General features: G+C 50.7%; 1 protein-coding gene across 1 annotated transcript; it reads left to right on the top strand.

Annotated features, from left to right (window-relative positions):
• Positions 1 to 2,807: 2,807 nt before the first annotated feature.
• Positions 2,808 to 19,157, top strand: LOC140895930 (uncharacterized). The gene is made up of 5 exons (XM_078854711.1): positions 2,808 to 2,855; positions 8,686 to 8,798; positions 13,378 to 13,539; positions 16,422 to 16,682; positions 19,147 to 19,157. Exons 1-5 carry the CDS (start codon positions 2,809 to 2,811, stop codon positions 19,155 to 19,157), a joined length of 594 nt encoding a protein of 197 aa, XP_078710837.1. The 5' UTR covers position 2,808.
• Positions 19,158 to 23,147: the final 3,990 nt, after the last annotated feature.

Below are 23,147 nucleotides of genomic sequence, written 5' to 3'. Positions count from 1 at the left end.
AGATCATTTTGAATTTTAATCCTATCCTCCAGAGCACTTGCAACCCCTCCCATCTTGGTATCATCCGCAAACTTTATCAGTAAAAAGAAAAGGAGGACTTGTGGCACCTTAGAGACGAACCAATTTATTTGTGCCACAAGTCCTCCTTTTCTTTTTGCGAATACAGACTAACACGGCTGTTACTCTGAAACCTGTCATTATGCAAGGGGAAATAGGTTACCTTGCAGAATGACTTAGCCACTCCCAGTCTCTATTCAAGCCTAAGTTAATTGTATCCAATTTGCAAATGAATTCCAGTTCAACAGTCTCTCGCTGGAGTCTGGATTTGAAGTTTTTTTGTTGTAATATCGCAACTTTCATGTCTGTAATCGCGTGACCAGAGAGATTGAAGTGTTCTCCGACTGGTTTATGAATGTTATAATTCTTGACATCTGATTTGTGTCCATATATTCTTTTACGTAGAGGCTGTCCAGTTTGGCCAATGTACATGGCAGAGGGGCCTTGCTGGCATATGATGGCATATATCACATTGGTTGATGTGCAGGTGAAAGAGCCTTTGATAGTGTGGCTGATGTGATTAGGCCCTGGGATGGTGTCCCCTGAATAGATATGTGGGCACAGTTGGCAACGGGCTTTGTTGCAAGGATAGGTTCCTGGTTTAGTGGTTCTGTTGTGTGGTGTGTGGTTGTTGGTGAGTATTTGCTTCAGGTTGGGGGGCTGTCTGTACGCAAGGACTGGCCTGTCTCCCAAGATTTGTGAGAGTGTTGGGTCATCCTTCAGGATAGGTTGTAGATCCTTAATAATGCATTGGAGGGGTTTTAGTTGGGGGCTGAAGGTGACGGCTAGTGGCGTTCTGTTATTTTCTTTGTTAGGCCTGTCCTGTAGTAGGTGACTTTTGGGTGCTCTTCTGGCTCTGTCAATCTGTTTCTTCACTTCCGCAGGTGGGTATTGTAGTTGTAAGAAGGCTTGATAGAGATCTTGTAGGTGTTTGTCTCTGTCTGAGGGGTTGGAGCAAATGCGGTTGTATCGCAGAGCTTGGCTGTAGACGATGGATCGTGTGGTGTGGTCAGGGTGAAAGCTGGAGGCATGTAGGTAGGAACAGCGGTCAGTAGGTTTCCGGTATAGGGTGGTGTTTATGTGACCATCGTTTATTAGCACAGTAGTGTCCAGGAAGTGGATCTTAATCGCGTCTCTGCTAAGGCTGCGTCTACACTCCCCCTTGTGTCGGTAGAACGTATGTGGCTCGGGGAGTGAATAAGCCACCCCCCGAGTGACACAAGTTACACAGACCTAAGCGCCAGTGTGGACAGTGCTATGGTGCTGGGAGAGCTTCTCCTGCCAACATGGCTACGGCTGCTCGTTGAGGCTGGAGAGCTCCCTCCCGTCGGCTTCCAGCCGCTCCAGTAGAGACTGCCACTGGGGGCCACGTCACTCACAGCTGTGAGGGCCGAGCGGTTAAGGCGTTGGACTCGAAATGCATTCGGGTTTCCCTGCGCAGGTTCAAATCCTGCTCACAGCGAGGCCTGTGTTTTTGCCACACTTGCTCACCAGGGCAATACATCTCCACCGGCCCTGAGACGCTCTCCATACACTCCCCACCCCAGGTAAACCCTGTTCTGCTCCTTTCATGGGGATGCCTGGGATGGTGCCTCACGCTGTGTCCCTGCGGTCTCAGGCCTCTGCCCCTCACCCAGCGCCCTCCAGCTCAGCCCCACCCCTGGGTGCTGCTCCTCTCCAGAGCGTGGAAGGAACTGAGCACGGGCAGCCCGTATCAGAGGCCAGGGGAGGCTGAGCCTCCCCCAAAAGGCAGTCCATGCGGGGGGGAAACGCTGGGGATGTGGGGCGGGTCTCCCATCCGGAGGCCCGTGGGCCCATGGTCATCTTTCGAGCGCTGGAAGCGAAGCTCCAGAGAAGTGGGGGCCCCGCCTGCACCCCGCTCCCCTCTGCCTCTTAGCCCGATGCCCTGCTCTTGCTCTGCCTCTTCCTATCCCCCCTCCGCCTCTTCCCCCAAAACCTGCACCCCACCCCCCCTCGGCCTTTTCCCCCGTAGCCCCGTCTTCTCGTGCCTCTTCCTGTCCTGCTCCACCTCCTTCCCCAAGGACCCCCCTGCCCCCCGCTCACCGAAGACAGAGAAAAGGGACGGGTGCCTGGCCCCATGGCCCCCCGGTAGCCCCCGTTTGGGGAAAGGGGCGGAGAGGAGCAAGCAGGGGGTGAGTGGAGTCCTGGGGGAAGAGGCGGAGAGGAGCGAGGGGCAGGTAGGGGGACCTCGGGGGCCAGAGGAGTGAACAGTGGGGGGATGGGGCCTCGGGGGAAGAGGATGACCGGGGGTGGGGCCGCTGTGGCAGGGCCATGCTCTAGGCCCCGGTGGCCCCCCAACTTCTCGGGGTCATCTGAAACCCAGGATGAAGGTGACACAGGGCCTGGTTCCTGTTTGGGCTAAGATTCCATAACACCTCTCCCTTCCTGGCAGTGTGAAGGGGCTGCACAGGGGCATAAAGCCCTCCAGACACGGCCGGAGACAGGGAAAGGGCCGTCAATGCGGAAGAGAATCAGGCCCAGAGTTAGACAAGGGGTGCAGAGAATATTCTGGATTCTGGTCATTGCACTTCGCCCTTGCTCGAAATGCTTCCTGTATTTTCTCCATTTCACTCCCTGACTCTCGATCTCTGCCCCTTTCCCCGTTTCGTCCTCAGAATTAGCACGTTCAGCCAGTTAATCGCAGCAATCCCGCCATAAGACAGCAGCCTGAAATCTCAGCTCTCCCCCGCCCCACGCACGAGACCTGCTGCCAGCTGAACTGGAGAAAGAATGGGGAACGTCTCTGGCAGAGGGTGTGAAACAGACACCCTGAAAAGGTGAGTTTTCACAGGGATTTCCTCAAAGTAGGAGAAACTTGGGGTGCCAGTTAGTGTCCAGAAAACCCTTCAGGGATCAAACAAACCAAGGCCCAGCCCACCCCGATGTGGGCTCCACGTGGGAGTGAGCAGGGGGCTGCTGAGACACACACAGACTGCTGGGCACGCACGGACTGTGGCTGGGGAGGGGGCTGCCAGACCTCCCTCGGGTGACCAGACAGCAAGTGTGAAAAATCGGGATGGGGGTGGGAGGAAATCGGAGCCTATATAAGAAAAAGACCCAAAAATCGGGACTGTCCCTCTAAAATCAGGACACCTGGCCACTCTAGACCTCCCCCACAGACTGCCACTGAGTGAGTGGGGGGCAGTTGCACAGACCTGCAGTGACCACACGGATTGTGAGGTTTGCTCCCCTCCTGTCTCCAGTGGGGCTGAGGTTTCTCCCTGAGCCTGCTGAGCCCTGTGGCCCTTCCCAGCCATGCCCGTGGGAGCAGAAAACACCGAGAGACCAGGCCGGGGAGGTCATATGGTTTATTGGACCCGCTTCTGTTGGGGAGAGAGACCAGGGCCTGAGGATGAGCTCTGTGGAGCTCGAAGGCTTGTCTCTCCCCAGCAGAAGTTGGAGAATGAAAGAGATTCCCCTCCCCGCCTTGTTTCTCTAATCTCCTGGCACCGACCTTGCAAACAGAGAACTCTGAGGCAGTTCAGTGCTTCCGACCGAGCCCCAGGAGCCCATATGTAACACGGACGTTGCACTCATTCAAACAGTGCCTAGCGCAGCTGGGGGACGGGCTTCAAGCTGCTGCCAGCCACAGCCCCTTCTGTGTCCCAAACCGGGGGCGACTGCGCCTACCGGCCAGACCCCTCTGTTCCAGAACAGAGGTGCCCTTTGGTCTCTCAGCCCGGCGCTCTCATACAACCACAGCAGCTCCAGTCACCAGGTCCCCTCTTGGCGCAGTGGGAGGGGGCAGCAGGACAGAGCAGGCAGGCCACCGAGGGGGAACTGTACTCCGGGAAGCCGTGACTCTGTCAAGGATTTAGGTGTCATACCGGGCAAGCCACTCAACATCCGCTCCCGGTGCGATGCTGTGGGGAACAGGGCCAAAGCCATCAGTGATGACGGGGGGATTTTCTTGGTTTTACAATGGTTTGCGTGCCTCAGTTTCCCTGGGTGCTGTTTGTTTAACAAGGTGGCACTGGTGGGAGAGGTAGTTTGTTGTTACAGAGGACCAGCGGTGATCTCTCCTGTCAGTTGGGCCCTCAGGCAAAGGCCTGGAGAACGGATACCCCAGCGACTGGTGAGCGGGAGGCCCAGCTTGGAAGTCACAGCCAGGTCGGGCCAGTAGAAGGACAATGGGCTGAGGAGAGAAGACCCGGTGACTGCTTCCAGCCAGGGGGAAAGAAAAGAGGGAGGAGAGGAGAGGCTGAGATAGAGGAGACCCAGGCAGCCTGTTCACCTGGGACAGAAGACAAAGGACACAGGCTTGTGGGAAGGTGATATCGGACGCTTAGCTGGAAGGAGGGGGCTTCTGGACTGGGGAGAGAAAACAGCCAGAGCCCACACGGGTGCAGGAGAGACCTAGATGGACTGTGCAGAGGGAGATTAGGCCTGAGGCCCTGAGAGTTTCCTGTGCTGTGTTCAGACGCTCAATAAACCCCTCTCTTTTGCGCTGGCTGAGAGTCACGGCAGTCTCGAGATCGGGGTTGCTTTCTTCCCTCTGGGAGTAGAGCCCCCAGGGGTCCAGAGTGAGGGGACTCCCTGAGGGGGCCCACGGCAGACAGGCATGCTCAAGGCTCAGAGAAGAGGGGTTGCAGGAGGCGGAAGGGCCTACGGCTTAACCCTCGAGAGAGTGGATCTCCAAGAAGGGCTGTCACACTGAAGGGGGTTCCTCCCAAGGACTGTACGAGGCTGAGAGAGAGCACAAGTCCTGTGAGTCCGTGACGCCATCCATGGATAGATAAAGAGAGGATGGAAAGGGAGCTGATTCAGCAGTGGGGAGACTGACACTGGAATATTGCATCCCGTTCTGGTGTCCACATTTCAAAAATAACGTTAAAAAAAACTGGAGAGGGTGCAAAAAAGAGCCATATTTGAGGGATGGAGAAGACTTATAAGGAGGGATTGAAAGACTCAGTCTGTTTAGTTTTTAAAAAGATGGAGAGGTGAGCTGATGGCAGCCTGCAGTGCCTTCGCTGAGAGAAAACACCAAGTATTTAAAGGGCTCTTTAGTCTTGCAAAGAAAGGCAGAACAAGAACCAATGGCTGGAAGCAGAAATCAGAAAAATACCATAAGAACAAGGCAGAGATTTGTAAGAGGGAGGGCGACTCATCACTGGAACAAACTGGCAAGAGAAGTGATGGATTCTCCATCTCTTGATATCTTCCAGTGAAGACTAGATGCCCTTCGGGAAGGTGCTTTAGTGCAAAAGCAGCTCTTGTGACACACGGGAGGGCTGGGAGATGCAGGGCGTCATATTAGATGCTCCAATGGTCCCTTCTGGCCTTAAGTCGACTAATTTATGAAAAACTGGTGGTTTATTGTATAGCCGGCTCCATCCCCCGACTCACCAGTCATTGAGTGCGGAGATCCGGGGGCAACAACTCCAAGCTCCAAGAGGCTGGGCAGGGGCAGGACATCAGCTGGGAGGGGAGGGGTGGGGGGGCAGTGACATCACAAAAGCCTTTTGCAGGACCTCCGCCCATTGGGCAAAGGTGGTGGGGAGGGGGTGACCTCACAGAGAGACCCCGACATCAGCGGGGCAGGGCCGAGGGGCAGGGCCAGGGCAGTCGCTGAGACCCCCCCGGCTTTGCTGCCGTACGTCTCCTTCTCCGGGTCTCCCCTCGAGGACGGGGAGAGAATTAGGATTCACGTCGTAGCATGAGGAGGAGCCTCTGTGGAGTTTTCTCCTTTCCTACCCCTGGTTGTGCCAGAAAACGAACGTCCCTTGGACAAGGTCGGAGGCTGCGAGAGGTTTGGAACCTGTTGGGTCTGATGCACCTGCTGCAGGCAGAATTCTCGGCACAGAAAACACTGGCTTAAGGGGGCAGAATGTGATTTCCTACCGAGCGCTTTGACGCTTGGAATCACTGGGGACCTTGGGGTTTATCCTTTTGGGTTTCCCTTTTCCTCTTTCCTCCCTCCTTTCTCCTCTTCTCTTGCTTCTTTTTTCCCTGTTTCCCTCTCTCTCCCAAGGAGGGGTGTCTGTGGAGGGTGGGCAAGTGGGGGTTGCTCTCATCGCGGGAGGTCCTCACAAAGAGGTGGGTCTGGATCTGAGAGCGATCCGCTCTGATGGTGACCTGGCCGTCCTGTGTGACCTCTCGTGAGACCTCTCAGCTGCCCGCCCCTCAGAGTCTCAGGGCAAATAAGTCACAATCAATGCAACGTATGGGATTAATCTTGCTGCTTCAGGGGCGGAAGGAGGCAGGGTCTTGGGGGAAGGGGTGGAGTGGGGCGGGGTCTGGGGCGGGGGGGGGGTTGCCCCGGGCCCGCACCCCCCTCGGGGCGGCCTTGGCAGCAGTATTGGTCCCACCCCGCGGCAGTGTCTCTCTGAGGTGTCAGAAGTGCTGTGAGCAGATACATCCGGGCTCCGTCTGCCCCCAGGCCTCGTTGTGCTAGGAAAAGACTCAGGGTATGTCTACACTACGGAATTAGGTCGAATTTATAGAAGTCGTTTTTTTAGAAATCGGTTTTATATAGTCGAGTGTGTGCGTCCCCACAGAAAATGCTCTAAGGGCATTAAGTGCATTCACTCGGTGGAGCGCTTCCACAGGACCGAGGCAAGCATCGACTTCGGGAGCGTTGCACTGTGGGTAGCTACCCCACAGTTCCCGCAGTCTCCGCTGCCCATTGGAATTCTGGGTTGAGATCCCAATGCCTGATGGGGCTAAAACATTGTCGCGGGTGGTTCTGGGTACATATCGTCAGGCCTCCGTTCCCTCCCTCCCTCCCTCCGTGAAAGGAAGGGCAGACAATGGTTTTGCGCCTTTTTTCCTGAGTTACCTGTGCAGACGCCATACCACGGCAAGCCTGGAGCTGCTCAGCTCACCGTCACCGTATGTCTCCTGGGTGCTGGCAGACGTGGTACTGCATTGCTACACAGCAGCAGCAACCCATTGCCTTGTGGCAGCAGACGGTGCAATAGGACTGGTAGCCATCATCGTCATGTCCGAGGTGCTCCTGGTCGCCTGTGTGAGGTCTATCAGGAGCGCCTGGGCAGACATGGGCGCAGGGACTAAATTTGGAGTGACTTGATCCGGTTATTCTCTTTAGTCCTGCAGTCAGTCCTATAGAACCATCTTATGGTGAGCAGGCGATACGGATTGCTCGCAGTCCTATTGCATCATCTTCTGCCAGGCAGGCAAGCGATGAGGATGGCTAGCAGTCCTATTGTACCATCTTCTGCCGAGCAGCCATGAGATGTGGACGGCATGCAGTCCTTCTGCACCATCTGCTGTCAGCCAAAGATGTAAAAGATAGATGGAGTGGATCAAAACAAGAAATAAACCAGATTTGTTTTGTACTCATTTGCTTCCCCCCCTGTCTAGGGGACTCATTCCTCCAGGTTACACTGCAGTCACTCACAGAGAAGGTGCAGTGAGGTAAATCTAGCCATGTATCAATCAGAGGCCAGACTAACCTCCTTGTTCCAAAAAGAACAATAACTTAGGTGCACCATTTCTTATTGGAACCCTCCGTGAAGTCCTGCCTGAAATACTCCTTCATGTAAAGCCACCCCCTTTGTTGATTTTAGCTCCCTGAAGCCAACCCTGTAAGCCGTGTCCTCAGTCGCCCCTCCCTCCGTCAGAGCAACAGCAAACAATCATGCATCTGAGTTGAGAGTGCTGTCCAGAGCAGTCACAATGGAGCACTCTGGGATAGCTCCCGGAGGCCAATACCTCGAATTGTGTCCACAGTACCCCAAATTCAACCCGGCAAGGCCGATTTAAGCGCTGATCCACTTGTCAGGGGTGGAGTAAGGAAATCGATTTTAAGAGCCCTTTAAGTCGAAATAAAGGGCTTCATCGTGTGGACAGGTGCAGGTTTACATCGGTTTAAAGCTGCTAAATTCGACCTAAAGTCCTAGTATAGACCAGGGCTCAGAGCCCAGGCAGCAGACACAGCATCCCGACCGTGGGACGGTCTCACCCTCTGGATCCAGCCCCCCTCCATCCCCATAGCCCTGGGGCTGCTGCCGCTGTGTCTGTGTGACCCACCCTGGGAAGGGGAGTGCCCCACAGCTCTGGGCTGGAGAACCCTCCCTGGGACCAGGCTGGCTTGGGGGATCATTAATGGGGCTGAGAGCCTGTCACCCCGAGGGCCCAGCTAGGACCTGGCCCCAGCTCTGTCATAGCCCAAAGCCTGTCCCGTGTGAGGGGGGCCCAAGGGCCTGTGGGGAAAGAGCTGAGTGTCCCAGCCCAGGCCCTCGTGGGGCAGTGTCCCGGTCCCAGAACCCCCACCCCACGGGGAGTGACCAGGCCCCTTGGAGGCTGAGAGGAGAAGCTGAGAAGAAGCTGGGCCTGGAGAATGAGCCCCTCGCTCATCCCCGGGAGAAGCCCCTCCAGGCCCTTGTAGGGAATGTGGGGCTGGGCCAGGTGTGAGGGGAGCTGGCCCTGCCTGGGCTGGGTTTTCTCTCTGGATGGAGAGAGGCCCCCAGTCTCCAGGCTGGCCCCCCGGCAGATCGTGCAGGCAGTAAATTCCCTGGGCAGCAGAGGTCACAGCCCCGTTAGCCCTGCCTGTGGCCCAGCTCCCACCCACTCCCCATCTGGCTCTGGGGGGCAGGAACTTAGAGCAAAGGAGGGGGAGGAATAAACACGCTCATGTCTCTGCAGGGATGAGAAGGCCATGTCTCCGCATCCGGTGCCCGAGTCCCCTGAGCTGGAAAAGAGAATCCGGGATTTCCCTCGAGAGAACAATCTCCAGGAGGCTGTGACGGGATTCCTGGGTAAGGGGCGCTGCTGGGGGTTTCTCTCATTGTATTTGAGCAGGGCAGGGGGAGGGATTTGGCCCAGCAGGTTGGGTTATTATCAGTTCCTGTGTGCCCCTATTACTCGTGGATCAGAGCTTCATTCAGAGCACTGTGACTGCCCAGCCCAGAGGGGCCCAGATCCTGGGAGAGCCCTTGGGGTCCCAGCTTCCCTGGCTGCTCAGAGCAGAGCCCAAAGGGGAAGATTTCAGGAGAGCAGATAATTCATAATCATGAATCTGTGCGCCCAGTGCTGTCTCCTGCTCTCTCCCTGGCTATCTGAGCGCAGGGACGGGTGCTCTTGGTTAACAGGAGACGTTATCACGGATTCTCAGCCTCCCTGACTGACACCAGCTGAGCATCAGGGCCCTAGTGTTTAAGCACTTTGGGCCACACTTTCAATGGTATTTAGGTGTCTGGTGGGAACCTCCAAAGCACCTAACTCCTATGGACTTGCCTAACCTGCTTCAGCCCTTTTGAAAATCCCATTCTCCAGGCTGTTTCCCTGCCATAGGTCTGGTGCTCTTGAACAGTCCCTGGGAGGAGCTCTTTAGTGTGGCAACCCCTTAAGGTCACACCTTGATTATCATGCACATTGTCACTTTGGATGAGCTATTACCAGCAGGATAGTGAGTTTGTGTGTGTGTGGTTTTTGGGAGGGGGGTGAGGGGGTGAGAGAACCTGGATTTGTGCAGGAAATGGCCCAACTTGATTATCATGCACATTGTGTCGAGAGTTGTCACTTTGGATGGGCTATCACCAGCAGGAGAGTGAATTTGTGTGGGGGGGTGGAGGGTGAGAAAACCTGGATTTGTGCTAGAAATGGCCCAACTTGATGATCACTTTAGATAAGCTATTACCAGCAGGACAGTGGGGTGGGAGGAGGTATTGTTTCATATTCTCTGTGTGTATATAAAGTCTGCTGCAGTTTCCACGATATGCATCCGATGAAGTGAGCTGTAGCTCACGAAAGCTCATGCTCAAATAAATGGGTTAGTCTCTAAGGTGCCACAAGTCCTCCTTTTCTTTTTGCGAATACAGACTAACTCGGCTGTTACTCTGAAACCTGTCATTATGCAAGGCACTGCATTTAGCCGTATGGAGTGGAAATCTATCAACTGCATGAACAAACTTGTACAGATACAGACAGACAGACATCATCTTCCTTTCCAAATGCAAACAGATGGACATCGTACCAAAAGGACTGAAGGTAAAAAATCCATTACAATCTACATACCACACAGACTATGCCGACAGCTTGTGCCCCACGCTCTCAAAGAAACTGCGGAATCACCTGATCAACATCCTCTACAGCAAACAGGGAAAGATTAAGAATGAGCTCTCAAAAATGGATACTCTCATAAAAAACCAACCTTCCACACAAACTTCCTCGTGGCTGGATTTTACTAAAACTAGACAAGCCATTTACAAGGCACACTTTGCTTCTCTACAAAAGAAAAAGGACACTAAACTTTCTAAACTACTACATGCTACAAGGGGCCACAGCAATGGTTCCCTCAACCCACCTAGCAATATTGTTAATCTATCCAACTATACTCTCAGCCCAGCAGAAGCAGCTGTCCTATCTCGGGGCCTCTCCTTCTGCCCCTCCACCCCCACGAACATGATACAGTTCGGTGGTGACCTAGAATCCTATTTTCGACGTCTCCGACTCAAGGAATATTTCCAAAATACCTCTGAACAACATGCTAATCCACAGAGGTCTCCCTACCAACACTACAGAAAGAAGGATTCTAGGTGGACTCCTCCTGAAAGTCGAAACAGCAGACTGGACTTCTACATAGAGTGCTTCCGCCGACGTGCACGGGCTGAAATTGTGGAAAAGCAGCATCACTTGCCCCATAACCTCAGCCATGCGGAACGCAATGCCATCCACAGCCTCAGAAACAACTCTGACATCATAATCAAAAAGGCTGACAAAGGAGGTGCTGTTGTCATCATGAATAGGTCGGAATATGAACAAGAGGCTGCTCGGCAGCTCTCCAACACGAGTTTCTACAAGCCATTATCCTATGATCCCACTGAGAGTTACCAAAAGCAACTACAGCATTTGCTCAAGAAACTTCCTGAAAAAGCACAAGATCAAATCCGCACAGACACACCCCTGGAACCCCGACCTGGGATATTCTATCTACTACCCAAGATCCATAAACCTGGAAATCCTGGGCGCCCCATCATCTCAGGCATTGGCACCCTGACAGCAGGATTGTCTGGCTATGTAGACTCCCTCCTCAGGCCCTACGCTACCAGCACTCCCAGCTACCTTCGAGACACCACTGACTTCCTGAGGAAACTACAATCCATCGGTGATCTTCCTGAAAACACCATCCTGGCCACTATGGATGTCGAAGCCCTCTACACCAACATTCCACACAAAGATGGACCAGAAGCCATCAGGAACACTATCCCCGATAATGTCACGGCTAACCTGGTGGCTGAACTTTGTGACTTTGTCCTTACCCATAACTATTTTACATTTGGGGACAATGTATACCTTCAGATCAGCGGCACTGCTATGGGTACCTGCATAGCCCCACAGTATGCCAACATTTTTATGGCTGATTTAGAACAACGCTTCCTCAGCTCTCGTCCCCTAAAGCCCCTACTCTACTTGTGCTATATTGATGACATCTTCATCATCTGGACCCATGGAAAAGAAGCCCTTGAGGAATTCCACCATGATTTCAACAATTTCCATCCCACCATCAACCTCAGCCTGGTCCAGTCCACACAAGAGATCCACTTCCTGGACACGACAGTGCTCATAAACAATGGTCACATAAACACCACCCTATACCGGAAACCTACTGACCGCTATTCCTACCTGCATGCCTCCAGCTTTCACCCTGACCACACCACACGATCCATCGTCCACAGCCAAGCTCTGCGATACAACCGCATTTGCTCCAACCCCTCAGACAGAGACAAACACCTACAAGATCTCCATCAAGCCTTCTTACAACTACAATACCCACCTGCGGAAGTGAAGAAACAGATTGACAGAGCCAGAAGAGCACCCAAAAGTCACCTACTACAGGACAGGCCTAACAAAGAAAATAACAGAACGCCACTAGCCGTCACCCTCAGCCCCCAACTAAAACCCCTCCAACGCATTATTAAGGATCTACAACCTATCCTGAAGGATGACCCAACACTCTCACAAATCTTGGGAGACAGGCCAGTCCTTGCCTACAGACAGCCCCCCAACCTGAAGCAAATACTCACCAACAAGCACACATCACACAACAGAACCACTAACCCAGGAACTCATCCTTGCAACAAAGCCCGTTGCCAACTGTGCCCACATATCTATTCAGGGGACACCATCCCAGGGCCTAATCACATCAGCCACACTATCAGAGGCTCGTTCACCTGCACATCCACCAATGTGATATATGCCATCATGTGCCAGCAAGGCCCCTCTGTCATGTACATTGGTCAAACTGGGCAGTCTCTACGTAAAAGAATATATGGACACAAATCAGATGTCAAGAATTATAACATTCATAAACCAGTCGGAGAACACTTCAATCTCTCTGGTCACGCAATCACAGACATGAAGGTCGCTATCTTAAAACAAAAAAACTTCAAATCCAGACTCCAGCAAGAAACTGCTGAATTGGAATTCATTTGCAAATTGGATACTATTAATTTAGGCTTAAATAGAGACTGGGAGTGGCTAAGTCATTATGCAAAGTAGCCTATTTCCCCTTGTTTTTTCCTACCCACCCCCCTCCAGATGTTCTGGTTTAACTTGGATTTAAACTTGGAGAGTGGTCAGTTTGGATGAGCTATTACCAGCAGGAGAGTGAGTTTGTGTGTGTATGGGGGTGGGGGGCTGAGAAAACCTGGATTTGTGCTGGAAATGGCCCACCTTGATTATCATGCACATTGTAGGGAGAGTGGTCACTTTGGATGAGCTATTACCAGCAGGATAGTGAGTTTGTGTGTGTGGTTTTTGGGAGGGGGGTGAGGGGGTGAGAGAACCTGGATTTGTGCTGGAAATGGCCCAACTTGATGATCACTTTAGATAAGCTATTACCAGCAGGACAGTGGGGTGGGAGGAGGTATTGTTTCATATTCTCTGTGTGTATATAAAGTCTGCTGCAATTTCCACGGTATGCATCCGATGAAGTGAGCTGTAGCTCACGAAAGCTCATCCTAAAATAAATGGGTGAGTCTCTAAGGTGCCACAAGTCCTCCTTTTCTTTTTCCAGGGAGGAAAGTCACCTGGCGTCACCGCCTCCTGACTCTGAGTCTCAGAGCCTTCAGCACCCCTGCTTCACGTCAGCAAGTCCACCTGAGTTGGACACCCAAGGGCGACTTGTCGGCCCCCAGGGAGCCATGTCCTCCCACTCCCTTCCCCCGGAGTGACTCTCCACCAGCACTGTGAAAGCAGGGGGGTTATTACAGGGGCAGCCAACAGGCAGACGCGGGCCAAAGCGGGGCCACCCGCTGCTTTCCAGCAGACCCTGAAATCTTTTGATTGTTTTATTACGAGCAGGATTGTACCTAGTTTTTATTGTTTTCTCCGAAGTCTGGACCTTGACGATGCGTCGACTGAGGCATCGGGGCCGGAATAGGAAGGAACGGGCTCCCCGCCCCCCAGCGGCCGTCCCGGATCCGGGGGGTTCAGCCGGCGTGCGCGGGAGCGGGGGGAGGACCCCGGCCGGGCCTGGCAGCGCCGCCCGTCCGCCAGGTAGCCGCGCGCCGGCCACGAGAGGGGGCCGGGGTTGAGGCCGCCCTGATCCGGCGGCGGGAGCGGGGCCAGCCATGGGGGGGGCCGCAGCATAAAACCAGCGGCTTTGAATTGCCGACCCCCCCACACCCAGAGACCCACAGAGAGACCCCCCCACACCCCCGACACACAGACCCAGAGACCGAGACCCCCCCCACAGAGACCCTGAGACAGAGACCCCCCCACACACACACCCCCACAGACCCAGAGACACCCCCCCACACACAGAGACCCAGAGACAGAGACCCCCCCACACCCCCCACACCCCCAGAGACCCCCCCCACACACACCCCACACAGACCCAGAGACCCCACACACACAGAGAGACAGAGACAGAGACCCCCCACACACAGACCCAGAGACCCCCCCCACACACAGAGACACAGAGACCCCCCCACACAGACCCAGAGACAGAGACCCCCACACACACCCGCCCCACACAGACCCAGAGACCCCCCCCACACACAGAGACCCGCACACACGTCCTGTGAACCGGGAGTTCTCGGCTATTTCTTAAACCGCGGGCAATTAGCAGCAAGATTTGAGGAGTCCCTGAACTAGTTAATATCCAAGAATAACAATTACTGCAACCCAATCAAGTAATTTTCATAGTGTGTGTACATATAGACACACACACACACACATATATTGGGGCTGTCAAGCGATTAAAAAAAATCACGATTAACTGTGCGGTTGTACAACAATAGAATACCATTTACTTTAAATATTTGGCATGCTTACATTTTCAAATATATTAATTTTAATTACAACACAATACGAAGTGTACAGTCCTCGATTTATATTTATTTTTGATTACAAATATTTGCTCTGTAAAAAACAAAAAAATTGTAAAGATTCTTAAACCTTGGGCCGAGCGCTGTTGCTGTTTTTAGAAATCTCACATTGGTACCTTCTTTGCGTTTTGTCAAATCTGCTGTGAAAGTGTTCTTAAAAGGAATATGTGCTGGGTCATCTTCCAAGACTGCAGTAACATGAAACATATGCAGAATGCAGGTAAAATAGAGCAGGAGACCTACAATTCTCCCCCCAAGGAGTACAGTCACAAATTTAATTGATGTCTTATTTTTTTAACGAGCATCATCAGCATGGAAATATGTCCTCTGGAATGGTGGCCGAAGCATGAAGGGGCATACGAATGTTTAGCATATCTGGCATATCTTGCAACGCCGGCTACAAAAGTGCCATGGGAACGCCTGTTCTCACTTTCAGGTGACATTGTAAATAAGAAGCAGGCAACAGTATCTCCTGTCAGTTGTAAACAAACTTTTGTCTTAGCGATTGGCAGAATAAGAAGTAGGACTGAGTGGACTTGTAGGCGCTAAAGTTTTAAACTGTTTTGTTTTTGAGTGCAGTGATGCAATCAGAAAAAACCCAGCTGCATTTGTTACACTTTCACAATAAAGACTTTGCACTTCAGTACTTGTGTGAGGTGAATTGAAAAATACTATTTTTTTTGTTTTATCATTTTTACAGAGCATATATTTGTAATAAAAAAATAATAATATAAAGTGAGCACTCTGCACTTTGTGTTCTGTGTTGTAATTGAAATCAGTATTGAAAATGGATCAAAAATATATAATAAATTGCAACTGGTATTCTATTGTTATAAGCGTGATTAATCGCGATTGATTTTTTTGAGTTAATCGTGTGAGAGAACTGTGATTGACAGCCTTAACGTACATATATAAAATAATACCAAATCCTCAGAACACCAATATAATGGGGAAACTAATTCTTACCTTAAAATGACAAGTGATTTTATGTACTCATGTGGCACTTGTTGGCATTGCCCTAGCAACAAAGCTATTGAAACAGAAAAGCAGGCAGGGTGCGGCAGTGAGGCTGATGCCTAGCAGGGCTACCAGGGGGGAAAAAAAATCTTTTCATTTTGCCTGTGCTCCTAAGAGGTTGAAAGTTACCTAAACCCCAAAGCATAAAAGTGGGAGTGGGGGCAGGTGCTTTGAAACTTCCATTCCCAGGATCGCCATGGCACATGGGTCATGAGAGACAGAGTCTACAGGCGCCAGGGCAGGGCTTGCAACTAAACTCCCATGTTTCCCTCAGGATTTTCAAACTACACTGGACCCTCACTAGAATGTGGGATTTGGGATCCATGCCAAATCCCGCATTCTAGCGCGTACTGCATTACAGTGGGGACCACGTTACAATGAAAGTTAATGACGGTGACTAAATTTGGGATCCGCAACCACGTTCTATCAGAATTTGTGTTCTATAGACGCGTGTTCTAGCGAGGGTCCGGTGTATAACTTTCAGGTTCTCGTCTCTGTCAACTCAGGCTATGTCTACCCTATAGCACTTACAGCGGCACAGCTGCAGTGGGCTAGCCCCTTGTTCTGTGTTTGGCAGTGGCGGGGATTCCTTCATGGTCTTTTTCCTCTTTTAGGTGCTTTCAAGGGTCATCATGGTGCACCTTGGTAAGTGCAGACAGGGCTTGTTAAGGGTTGCGTGCACACCATGTTGTACTGACAGACCCCAGTTTCTGCATCCCTCTAAATCAATCACAGTTAGTGGAGAATGTGCAGCCTTCACCGCTGAACTCTCTTAAGGGTTGGTAGAGCAAATCTGTCATCTTTATTGTAAATAAATTGCTTTAAGACCTCAATGTCCTGGCAAGGGACAGACTTCGATTCCATCATGAAGAATAATCTATTGTTGCTGCGTAAGGGCAGGTTACAGCAGTTTTCTTGATTTTTAAATGAAACCAAGCTTTTCTCTAAGGCCTTTGGAATTTTTTGGCTCGATGTCTATACGCATCTGTTTATAATCAAATCTATTGTGACACCTGTTGATCTTCCCTTCAGCTCATCTCCTTATGAAGAATTATCATGGAGGACACGTAGCTATCCGATTGGCTCTTGGTGGTTGTGCCAACAGACCCTTCTTCCGTATAGTGGCCGCATATAACAAGCGAGCACGGGACAGCAAGTATTTGGAGCAAGTGGGCTGCTATGACCCACTCCCAAATAGCCACAATGAAAAGCTTGTTGGCTTGAACATCGAGAGAATCAAACACTGGATTGGTTGTGGAGCACATGTCACAAAACCGGTTGAAAAACTTCTAGGTAACTCAGTGTGTTTTCCAATCTGAACTATTTGCTTATGTCTCTTAAAAGACAATAGGTTTTCCTTGGTGATCCTCCGCATACTTGGAGTACCAAAGACTCTTTCTTCATTTCTTTGCATGAATCCTTGAGAATATGTATATATGCAGTCACCCTTCTTTTGGCCACAGGAAATGGGATGTTTCAGAGTCGCAGCCTTGTTAGTCTGTATCCGGAAAAAGAACGGGAGGACTTGCGGCACCTTAGAGACTAACAAATTCATTTGAGCATAAGCTTTCGTGGGCTACAGCTCACTTCATCAGATGAATAGAGTGGAACATATAGTAAGAAGATCTATCTACACATACAGAGAATCATGAAAAGGTGGGAGTTGCCATACAAACTGTAAAAGGCTAATTAAGATGAGCTATAATTTGTTAGTCTCTAAGGTGTCACAAGTACTCCTGTTCTTTTTGAGGAAATGGGAACGGGTCTCATTTATGGAGAGGCTGAGCTGGCCGAGACAGCAGTAAAAGGCACTTCAAGCCACTAGAGGGTTAGTGAGAGAGACAATTACTCTCACTTCTTAAAAGTCTCATTAACTATTGGAACAGTTGACCGAGGGTTGTCGTGTATTCTCCATCACTGACAATTTAACTTGAGATTGCATGTTTTTCTGAAATATATATGCTAAGAATTATTTTGGGGAAGTTCTATAACATGTGTTATATAGGATGTCAGACGAGATAATCACAGCGCTCCCTTTTAGCCTTTGAATCTGTGTGTCTAGAACAGTCATATTGCAACTCCAGCTATAAATATCAATAATCTTTCTTTCAGGTCTTTCTGGATTTTTCCCATTGCATCCTATGACAATCACAAATGCAGAAAGATTAAGGAAGCGAAGAGCCTTGAAAGCCGTAACAGCTTCTGAGGAAGAAACTCCAGGTGACTGATAACATCTAACTGAACTGAATTACTCAAAAGATTACTGTACAGACAATGATCAGAACAGTGTGCCAACTAAAAAGGACAATATATTTACTGCAGGCAAAGAAATGATAGTGGATGTCAATTATTTCATAAGAACATTAAAGTATTTTGAAGCTTTAGGAGTCCTCAGACAAGGATTCTGATTGTCCTCATTTGTTAATTACTTCTTATTTTTCACAAATTATTAATCTTTCATGTTTGTCAAACTGCAATTACTTAGGCCCAGATCCACCAAGGTAAAATTTAGGCTGCTAAATTCCACTGAAATCCAATGGAATCCAAGAACCAAAATACCTTTGTGCATCTGGGCCTTCCAGATTACAGCATTCATACAAACTGAATACAAACTCCCGTTTTCTAAATAGCTCTATTGTGGAGGTAGAGAGAACGTTACTGACTGTCGTAAGAGTCTAATGTATAGGAAGTTGTGCTGGATCAATGAACAGGTGAGGATGCACCTGGAGGCTTCCTTCTAAATGTCACCTTACCATTACTTAAGACAAGCCACAGTTGGTTTTTAATTTTACAGTGAACTATTTCAAGATTTTTGTTAGAGGAGGGACACTCAGACCTGGCCACTGTTGCTTCTTTATTTTCACCCAGTGAAGCTGCAAATAGTGTAAGCGGCAGAAAATCCTTTTTTCGGTGCAGGGGTGCAGCACAGAATGTGACACGAATTAGTTAACCACACTACTGTTCTTCCAGAAGGTATCCCACAGAACATGACCACTCTACACAAAGCAAATACTTGGATGGTTTTATACCTTTCTCCCTGAACAGTATTTGATCAAACATTATACATGCGTCCAGCTAAAACAATAATTTAAAAAACCAGGAATTACTACATGATGTTCATAGATGATCAGCCACCCATAGCAGCCATTCATATTCCAGCGTGTTAAGCACAATAAGAATTGAGCTATGTTCAGAGGCAGACGGCTATCCCTGTTACTTGGAGGAACTCGCACATCATTCATTCTAGAGTCTTCCATCCACATTCTGACTCGCTTAAATGTCTTAGGTAAGGCTTGTACCATCCCCGAAGATCACCAGCCTCAGACTCTGGTAGACCAAACAAAGCCACTGAGTTTGAGTCATAGAACCATCACCCCAAAAGCCTTAATGCCAATCAGTGCAAATCTCAGAATTGATGATGGGGAGCACATGAGATCTTTCTCAGCCCACACAGTGCAGCACATCACCCCTTTTAAAGCACTCGACGTAACAAAGCTGAGACACGCTCACTGGACGATCACAGTATCCTGCTTATTTAAGAAGAGCACAATACAATAGACCACTCTAGTGCTGACAGAAAAGTCGCCTTCCTCAGCTGTTGCTCCAAGATGGCAATCTGCTGCTGTTCCTGCATGTGAGGAAGTTGGTGGGGCTCAAAAGGAGGGCAGCTCACAGCAAGAGAAATGGCTGAGAAGAGCTAGGCAAGTTAGAGGCACTTGAGATTCATTGCCGGCCTGTGTGTTGCTCCCTTTGGCAGCACACCCATAAGGGTGCGGGGAGAACCATGGAAACTCAGCCAGCTCTCACTTGCCAGGCAGCTGGGAATTGGTTACATTTTTAATGGAGAAGTAAAATCTGAGCAAATGTATACATGGAACCAAAGAAAAATAAGATCTTTTGGGTGATACCTGAAGTCCTGCCTGAAAAGGTCCAGGCAGACATGGCTGGTTTGGATTTTGCCTATTAGTACATTTAAACCAGGGGTTCTCCGAACACATTTTTTGGTGGCCTTGGACTTGACCCACCAATTCTTCCTGGTGGCCGCATTGACACTTTTCCCTAAAATACGTAACTGTAGGAAAAACAAATAAATATGCACAGACATGTGTCCAAATCCTTGTAATTTATTGATGTAGGGTTTTTTCAGACTCACAAATAATATGAAAAATTATATTTGTATGTTGACTATTGCTTTTCGCAGCACACTCAGTAGCTAGCTGGGAGTTTGTGAAAAGTGATATTAACAAACATACAAGTATCACTTTTCACAGCCTCCCAGGTAGCTAGTCAGTGTGCTGTGAAAAGTGATACTTGCATGTTTCTTTGTTTCGCTTTTCTCAGCGAGCCCCAGGTTTGGAGAGGGAGGCAGCAGGGGTCTGGGGCAATGGGGGGGATAGAGGTGGAACCAGGGAAGGCAGTGGGGGCTGGGGGCGATAAATGGGGGTTCGGGGAGGCGTCGGGGAGAATGGTGAGCCCTGCTACCATATGGCTGGATAAAATCATATTGTTGGTGTAATGCAGGAAGTCAGATTAAAAAACTCACATTAGTCCTGTCCATGGAATCACAGCACTGGAAGGCCCGTCCTAGTCCCGTCCCCTGCACTCAAGGCAGGACTAAGTACAGTAGAACCCCAAAAATACGAACACCAGAGTTACAGACGGACCCGTCAGCCAGACACCACGTGGCCCCAGAAGTACGCAGTCAGGCAGCAGCGGAGACGAAAAACAAAAAACCCAACAAATACTGAGCTGTGCCGGCATGGCATCGTCCAGTTAGGCACATCGGGGCTGCCTGTCCCCACCCCCACCCACGACTTGCCACGCGGAAGGCCAGCCACGTACAGGTGAAGACGCTGAGGTTCACAGGCACAGCTGTGAGCTCCCGAGAAGGAGTGCTGGGGTCTGCACTAGCCACAGGGGCTGTTTCCCGCCTCTGGCTGGGAGGGGGACAAGCCTGCAACCTTAGTCTCAGTCCAGGAAAGAAGCTCCCTGAGCTGCTGCTGGAACCTGGCCGCGAGCGTCAGCTGCTGGAGCCCGAACTCCTGCCCGCCTGCCGCGCTCTGGAGGAGCGGCTGCGTTTGAAAGGGCCCCGGCCTGCACTGCACACCCACTGGTGCCAAAGCGCCCCCGGGTGCCTCACGCATCACCCTTGCAGTCAGGGGGCGAGAATCAGAAACTTGCCGGGCAGCCGCTGCAGTGTGTGAGCCACCGTTCCGAGCACTCCGCCCTGAGGAGCAGCCCATAACGGCTTGGGCAAAGTTACCAACAACCTCCATTCCCGAGGTCTCCGTAATTCTCCTGTATTATCTAGACCAGGGGCTGTCAACAGGCGAACCACGGGCCAAATCCGGGTTGCCAGACGCTTTTGAACGGACCCCACAAACTTGTTGTTTACATATTATCGTTATTATTAGTTTTTTAAATGATTTTCTCTGCAGTCTGGCCCCTGACTGTACATTGATGAAGAATTTGGACCTTGACAAAAAATAATTGACTACCCCTCATCTAGACCATCCCTGAGCGGTGACTGTCGATCCTGCTAAGAACCTACAATGACAGAGATTCCACAACCTCCCTAGGTAATTTGTTCCAGTGCTTAACTATGCTGGCAGGAAGTTTTTCCTAACGTCCAACCTAAACCTCCCTCGCTGCAATTTCAGCCCATTGCTTCTTGTCCTGTCCTCAGAGATTCACAAGAACAATTTTTCTCCCTCCTCCTTCTAACAACCTTTTATGTACTTGAAAACTGTTCTCCTGTCCCCTCTCAGTCTTCTCTTCTCCAGACTAAACAAACCCAGTTCTTTCAACCTTTTCTCGTCGATCATGTTTTCTAGACCAGCGGTTCTCAACAGGGGGTTCGTGGCCCACTGGGGGTCCATGAACCCGTGGCTAAAATCCAAAGCCCGAACCCCAGCACCTCCCGCAGGGCTGAAGCCGGGAGCAGCAGGGCTGAATTCTGGAGCCCCGAGCCCCGGTGCTCCCCAAGGGACAGAAGCCCTGAGCCCATGGGCAGAATTGGGGGAACACAGGGGTGTTACACCCCCCCCCCCCCGAAACTACAGTGCAAGAGCAAGGCAGTCCTGGGGTAGCTCCACACCCCCCCTCCACCACCTCCTCTCTCCACCCCCTGGCTAGGTCGGAGGTGGGAAGCCAGAGTCTGGCTGCGTGGGACAGCTGCTGCCTGGGCGAGGTGACACGGCTGCTTTCTGGCTGGCAGAGCCCTCAGGGTACAGGGAGCGCAGGGGAGCCCTGAGAGCACACAGCCCCTAGCTACCTCCTCCCTGCACCCTGAGCTACCCCCCTGCACACAGCCCCTAGCTATCCCTTTCCCTTCACCTCAAACTTTTTGAGCTGAGCCCCCCCACCTTTGAGTTATAATTTTTGATTGTAGCCCCCCCCCGAAGTCCAGACAGGCGGGTGGCCTGCTGAGGTGAGTCAGGGGGTGGATGTAGCATACCCTCCCCAGACCCCGACGTCGGAGCTGGCTTGAGCCTCACTGGCCCCTGCCCACCCAAAACAGAAGTCAAACTATACCTATGCAAACTTGTTTTCCCCCCTTTCCCCGGCCCAGAGCCTCCCCCTCCCACACTGGGCCCTGGAGATTTTAATGGCATGTTGTGGGTGGCCTCAGAAAGAAAAAGGTTGAGAACCCCTGTTCTAGACCTTTAACCATTTTTGTTACTCTCCTCTGGACCTTCTCCAATTCGTCCACGTCCTTCCCGAAATATGGCGCCCCGACTTAGACACAATACTTTAGCTGAGGCCACATCAGCATGGAGTAGAGCAGAAGAATTACGTCTCGTATCTTGCTTACAACACTCCTGCTAATCCTGCCCAGGATGAGGTTTGCTTTTTTTGCAGGTGTTACACTGTTGATTCATATTTAGCTTGTGGTCCACTCTGACCCCCAGATCCCCTTCCGCAGTACTCCTTCCTAGGCTGTCACGTCCTGCTCTGTATGTGTGCAGCTGACTGTTCTGTCCTAAGGGGAGTACTTTGCATTTGTCCGGATTGAATTTCAGCCTGTGAACTTCAGACCATTTCTCCAGTTTGTGCAGACCATTTTGAATTTTAACCCTATCCTCCAGAGCACTTGCAACCCCTCCCATCTTGGTATCACCCGCAAACTTTATCAGTAAAAAGAAAAGGAGGACTTGTGGCACCTTAGAGACGAACCAATTTATTTGTGCCACAAGTCCTCCTTTTCTTTTTGCGAATACAGACTAACACGGCTGTTACTCTGAAACCTGTCATTATGCAAGGGGAAATAGGTTACCTTGCAGAATGACTGAGCCACTCCCAGTCTCTATTCAAGTCAAAGTTAATTGTATCCAATTTGCAAATGAATTCCAGTTCAACAGTCTCTCGCTGGAGTCTGGATTTGAAGTTTTTTTGTTGTAATATTGCAACTTTCATGTCTGTAATCGCGTGACCAGAGAGATTGAAGTGTTCTCCGACTGGTTTATGAATGTTATAATTCTTGACATCTGATTTGTGTCCATATATTCTTTTACGTAGAGGCTGTCCAGTTTGGCCAATGTACATGGCAGAGGGGCATTGCTGGCACATGATGGCATATATCACATTGGTGGATGTGCAGGTGAACGAGCCTCTGATAGTGTGGCTGATGTGATTAGGCCCTGGGATGGTGTCCCCTGAATAGATATGTGGGCACAGTTGGCAACGGGCTTTGTTGCAAGGATAGGTTCCTGGGTTAGTGGTTCTGTTGTGTGGTGTGTGCTTGTTGGTGAGTATTTG

This window comes from Lepidochelys kempii, chromosome 11 (assembly GCF_965140285.1).
Source record: "Lepidochelys kempii isolate rLepKem1 chromosome 11, rLepKem1.hap1, whole genome shotgun sequence".
NCBI classification, from domain to species: domain Eukaryota; kingdom Metazoa; phylum Chordata; order Testudines; family Cheloniidae; genus Lepidochelys; species Lepidochelys kempii.
This window is presented reverse-complemented; position numbering and strand designations above follow the sequence as displayed.